The 6,000-nt window shown below is 41.2% G+C and overlaps 1 protein-coding gene across 15 annotated transcripts in view; it reads right to left on the bottom strand.

Annotated features, from left to right (window-relative positions):
* Positions 1–481: 481 nt before the first annotated feature.
* tle3b (TLE family member 3, transcriptional corepressor b) overlaps positions 482–6,000 on the bottom strand; it is a gene marked incomplete at its 5' end in the record, with an annotated part of 29,444 nt that continues 23,925 nt past the window's right edge. For all 15 annotated transcript variants that reach the window (XM_079217232.1, XM_079217233.1, XM_079217234.1 and 12 more), the window contains 5 exons: positions 482–1,875; positions 2,667–2,743; positions 4,313–4,463; positions 4,974–5,117; positions 5,295–5,546. In XM_079217232.1, coding sequence (XP_079073358.1) covers positions 1,768–1,875; positions 2,667–2,743; positions 4,313–4,463; positions 4,974–5,117; positions 5,295–5,546 — 732 coding nt within the window. In that variant the 3' untranslated portion in view covers positions 482–1,767. The remainder of the gene's footprint in view (positions 1,876–2,666; positions 2,744–4,312; positions 4,464–4,973; positions 5,118–5,294; positions 5,547–6,000) is intronic.

Genomic DNA, 6,000 nt, shown 5'->3' with positions numbered 1-6,000 from the left:
CAGCTATTGTACTGAGGAATGTATTGTTCCAATCAACTATATTCACCATAAACACTGATTGGACATCCACATAAACTAGTAAAGGATCTGAATACTTCTGATTGGCAGTGAAGCCGCTACGTTGTTGCATTCGGTGACATCACATGAACTTCATGAAATTATATTTTCTCAGCTAATGTGTTTATTTTCAGTCTAAACTCATTTAATGATCTGCACTGAACGAAACACTAATATCTATCACGCCGATTCCCTCTTTGAACAGAGATCCACACAACTTCTAGCCAAAACCCCCCAAACTGCTCAGGGTGTTACGATTCTCCAGCAGTTGGGTTCATTCCTCGTCTTTTCTTCCGTTTGTGGTGTCGGGTGAACACGGATAACTAACTTTTGTCTCAGAACCGTTACACTACAACATGGCCTCCGTGTCCTAAACGGTGATGAAACAGTCAACGGTCAATCTCAAGGAAATGGGCCATTCTACAAAAACTGTTTTATTGATTTATTAACAACTGTACATTTCTTTTCAGTGCCGACAGCATTTGCTACATACTTTGGTGTGATTCAGAGGGCCAGCGCTTATCGCCCCTTTAGATTTTTTTTTCATTTTGTGGGAAATGCTGACAGGATGAGGAGCACAGTGTATAACCAGAATGATTCACTGCTTCTTACCGTCTACATTGGAGACACTCAACTTATTAATTTGTGTATACATTTAAGTGCCGTGCCCTCTGTCCTCATGAGCGGTTTACATATCTCCAGATACAAAGGGCAGAAGGATTCCAATAGCGCAGATTGAACCGTTTGAGTTTAATCTGGAACCAAGAAATCAATGGTGCGATTCAACATCCATATTGCGTCAAGTTAGCAGAAAAAAAAGCACATTTTCATCCAGTTTGTGCCTGCTGCAGTGCTTTTGCTGCCAACTGAGGTCCAAGGGTTAGGCTAAACATTAAACGTTCCCCGTCTCCCATAATCCAACAAGGTAAAACAAACAGGGAGAACGATAGCACAGACAGAGCAGTACACTTTAAAAAAGGTCTTTTGTTATATATATGAATTAAATTTACATCCATTTCTTTTCCTGAATCGTCGTGTCCTGCTCCATCCCACAGTGGTCCAAACCAGCCGAGTCTCTGCCGGAGTCAGAGGACTCCACGTGTCCATTGTCCGGTAAGAGCACTGTGACAAAAAGGCCTTTTAAAAATCTCCACAAAACGTCCTACTTACAAGTTTCAAGCTCCTCGGTTTAATTTCTGAAAAGGTCAGCCCGGAGAATGTGCTTTAAGAAAATCAAGAAATTGTTAAAAAGTTCTAAATCTATGTTCCGCTTTCCCACTCAAAAAGCATGGCATAAGACAGAGTGGGCCGAAAAAAGAAAAAAAATTGATCACAAGTACACCCAGGACATGAAAATATATATATTTTATAATATATATAAAGTGTCTTTTATTTAATCCGATATGTACACTTTTCACAAGACGTCTGGGGGAACGAGGTTCTCAGAAATGAAGCGCTGCTTCACAGGTTTACACCCAAATATTCTCAAGGGGAAAGAAAGTAAAAAAAGAAAAATGTGTAACCCCCAAAAAAAAACAACTTCCAAAACAAGTACAGAAAACCTTCTTTCCAGCACAAGCATCCTTCGGCCAACAGCTCCCTCGATCGCCGCCAGTTCCGATTTTAGCACGTTGTAGTCCACAGACGGCTGGTCGGGAGGGGAAAGTAAAAGTCATCTCATCAGTGCTGAAGTAGCAGCCTCCATTCTCTCTAGTAGATGACCTCGTAGACGGTGGCCTTCTTGTCACCGGATCCCGTCACGATGTATTTGTCATCGGCTGAGATGTCACAGCTCAGGACGGAGGACGACTCCTTCGACTGGAAGAAAAGAAGAAACTCAAGTTAGAGAAGTACAAGTTTTCATTCATATGTGGTTGTTTTTGTATTTTTTATCCTGTGAAAAGTTTTATGAAAGATGCTCAATTAGCCTCGTGAATAGGTGTGAACCGGCATGTGGATTTGTTTCAAAACTATCATCGCTGCATGTGTTGACGTATAGCAAGCACACCTCCTAACCAGAGCCTGTCTGAAAGCATTGTGGTTTGTTTATGGTTTTGGTGGACATTTTATTGAACGATCATTTTTCTTTCAATTGATTAATTATTTCAGCCCTATTTAATAATTTCAGGAGAACATTCCTGCCCACTGCAATAAGACTGTACAATAAATCCCCCCTGGCCAGATCCTCCGTAAAGTGAATCATCAACATCAACATGCCTAGCGCCGCTTTCACTGTATACACTATATTTATTTAGACACTTCATATTCATATACTTTGCATTTTTGCACTTTTATTATTTCATTTTCTTAAATGTCTTATATGTAACTTTGTTTGCTGCTGCCACAACCCAATTTCCCCTTAGGGATGAATACAGTATATATACTATCCTATAACATTAAAGTTGGAGAGCCCAACAAGTACTGCTACTCAAAAACCGCCAATGAATGTGATACGTGTTTTGCTTTACAAAAGATGTATCATATCTAAATCATCTACATGTAAAACAGCTTTTTTATAATATGACCATGGAGTTTGTGCTTCTATTTTGTATGATTTAACAAAATGAAGGTTCCTTTTTAATAAGTGTGCATGTGGTTGTTGTAGTTACCTGGAATATGCTGGCACCATAAGGAGTCCTCCATGCATTCAGCAGATTGTCCTTCCCTGTGCTCACAAACCATTTACCTGCAAACATAAAACAGACGTCTTGAGAATATTACCTGAAAAATGCGTGTGCTGTTTTCCATAAGTGCCAAACAGCTGAGCATGGGCTAATATGCACAAAAAGCCAAATTGGAATAGTTAACTATATGTATATGATGAGAGTGGTATAAGAATGTGCCAGAGGCCTACACAACACTTTTGGGATTTTGTAACCACATTTCTTTTTCTATAGCTGGCTACTTCCAGTGTGTTCCACTTGAACACACAATCAAGCGTGTCTTAGAATAGTTTCACATTAAACCTCCAATCCACAACATCAGCTAACTAGTGACTCTGTAATAACCTTATCAGTAAACATAAAAACCTTATTGGGAGAAAATACCATTACATTAAGAATCATAATGAAGATGACTCGCACCATTTCCACTCTGACAATTATTTAAATCACCCTCTGATTAATTACCCAACTGACTAGTTGGGTAATAATTTAATTAGTGGCAGCCAGAGCTCTGAAGCAGTGAGCGTCATTTGAATTAACCAGCTCTGCTGTGGGGGTTTCGTGAGGAGAAATGAATACTGAGTGGGGCGATAGTGAAACCTCATTTGTCTGAGTCTTAAACTTGACACCAGCTGGTCTGCCCAGCAGGCACAATGATCGAAACTGAAAAGCCAATAACAAATTTTAATGAGCATATTGTTATGTGCAGTTCAGACTGTACAGAACGACTTGTACGAGTGTCCATCTACGCTTTTAAAACACATTCTTACTAATAAACAGCACTTTGCACGTGACTAAATCACAGTTACTGAAGGGTTTAAATCATTTCAACATCTCCAGACACAGTTGCTTCCTCATTTCTTGGTCTCCAACAATACCAGGAACCAACTGTAGCAGCTATATACGTGTCTGAATGCTGATATTACAGATAATACTCATCTAGACTGCAAGAATCACACACGGCTCTAGGAACTGGTTTCGGCCGAGATGCCAAGATTATTTTTGCAAGAGAAATCCATGTTCCCCACATTTGCCAGCAGGGCAGTAGCTAGGATTTAAGGTCTGGAGTCAAATATTATCCCAGTAAAACTCACCAAAGATAGTTACAGACTCATCACCAACTAACTAACAAGTCCAAAGTTATTTATTCATGTAACTGGTTGTCTTACGTTTGCTGAGTTTGAAATTCTGGAGAAAAACACTATATTTTGAATATATTTAAATACCCGAACATATGTATATATATATGACTGTTACTATGAAATGTACATTTCTTCTCATGTCTTTAAATCCCATAAATTCCTCAAAATAGGACATGACCTCAACACTTGTCCAATGACCAAGTCGAACTAAATCAAGTTTAAAACACTGGGTGCTAATTTATTTGGGCCAATATCACCAGTCATGATGTCACCAAAACAATTAAAACAACTATGAATATCAACACAACCTGGTTTAAATAGAAATACCCATTACAAGGCAAAAACGCTCTTTTACACTGAAAATGAAACCTTTAAATCTCCTTGCAATTGAATGCCGAACTATTTTCGTATTATTCCCCATAGGTCTGTGTCGAGGAGCCGGTTACTTACCACAGTAGGCGAACTTGAGTGACAGGACGCAGCTTTCGTGCAGGTGCAGCTGGTACTTGTCAGGCTTGGTGTGGTGGAGCACCTCCACGTTGCTGCTCTCCATGCCCACAGCCAGCCACTCTCCAGTGGGACAGTAGCCCAACGAGAAGATCTGCAACAAGGATACAGCATTTCAACCTGTGCGTCTTCACGGACACTCAGGGTTTATACACATTCTGACCAATGGATTTCCATGACTTTTCCATGACTTTAAACCAAATTTCCATGACCAAAACATTTTGTGAAATCTCGGTGTATACATGAAAAAGTATTTAAACTAACAATGAGAATTCCAAAGCATATAGTAAACCTTAAATGACACAAATGAATGAGACAATAGTTTATAACATTTACATAGATGTATGTATGCCTGCTTATATTTTGACCGTCTTTCTTTTAAAAGCATATTCATTATTTCAAACTCAGCGTAAATGAAAGTCATGGAAATGTGTTATATTCATGTGTTCATGACTTTCATTTACGCTGAGTTTGAAATAATTCATATTAAAAGGACTTTTCCAGGCCTGGAAATAACCATTTACAAATTCCATGACTTTCCCAGGTTTTCCCTGACCGTAAGAACCCTGACGCTTGAGATGCAAGTTACAAGCGTTTCTCTAACCTGTGAGGTAAAGTCGTGTTGCTGGAGCTGTCGTCCCTCCCTCAGATCCCAGGAGCGCACCGTGTTGTCGAGCCCTCCGGTCCACAGTTTGGTCCCGTCGTGGGAGATGTCGATGCAGCTGGCTCCATCTGTGTGGCCCTGGAACTGCCTGGAAGACCCCAAATACACCAAACATAAAGTCAGAAACAGAGGATAAAGCCATCCATCTTGTGTCTATGAGCTGTGTATTAAAAGAATGCCAGAAGCACACATCCCCGTGAGTCAATTAAGTCTTTCAGGCGGTGCTTGAATCGAGCCCATATTGGTAAAAACACTAAGTACTGACCTAACGAGGGTCTGGTTGTGGAGATCCCACACGGCAATGTTTCCATCCGAGCAGCAGGAGAAGCAGACCTTGGCGTCAGGGCTGATGGCCAGCGCATAGCAGGCTGGAGCGGAGGAAGTGAGCTCGGCCTTTATGCGGGGCGTCTGTGAGGCCAGGTCCCAGATGGTCAGCGTGCTGGCCTCGCCACCCACTATCAGGGTGCGGCCGTCAGGCAGGAGCTTGCAGGAGCGGATATAATTGTCCCTGTTCTGGAAGAGAAACAAGTATCATCACGATCTTGATGCAATTTAAACATGAGAAACATCTACTAGAAGAGGACAATGAGGTTAAAGACAAACTCAATTACAGAGAGAGAGATTAGCAGCATACATCATCAGTGTGTCCACTGTCTCTACTGAAACTTCATAGGAGCTTTTCTTTGACAAGTGGAGTTTTCAGGTTGCTGCCGTCTGTTTTTTTGTGTTACAGTGAAGATGTGGATGTCGGCTTTAACAAGAGATGCAGGGAGCGAGTGGGGCTGCAGCAGTTGGCCAGGCTCCAAGAGTGCAGGAAGACAGATCAATAAGACCGTGGAAGCTCTTGGTCGGATTAAAACGGCACCCCGATGGCTTTATAAGACCCAATTGCACTCTGGACGCACCTTAAGGGTGTTGGGGGCCGTATGAGGATGGCATGAAGCCACAGTATCAAAATGAGAAATGG

This window comes from Taurulus bubalis, assembly GCF_910589615.1.
Source record: "Taurulus bubalis genome assembly, chromosome: 4".
Taxonomy (NCBI): domain Eukaryota; kingdom Metazoa; phylum Chordata; class Actinopteri; order Perciformes; family Cottidae; genus Taurulus; species Taurulus bubalis.
This window is presented reverse-complemented; position numbering and strand designations above follow the sequence as displayed.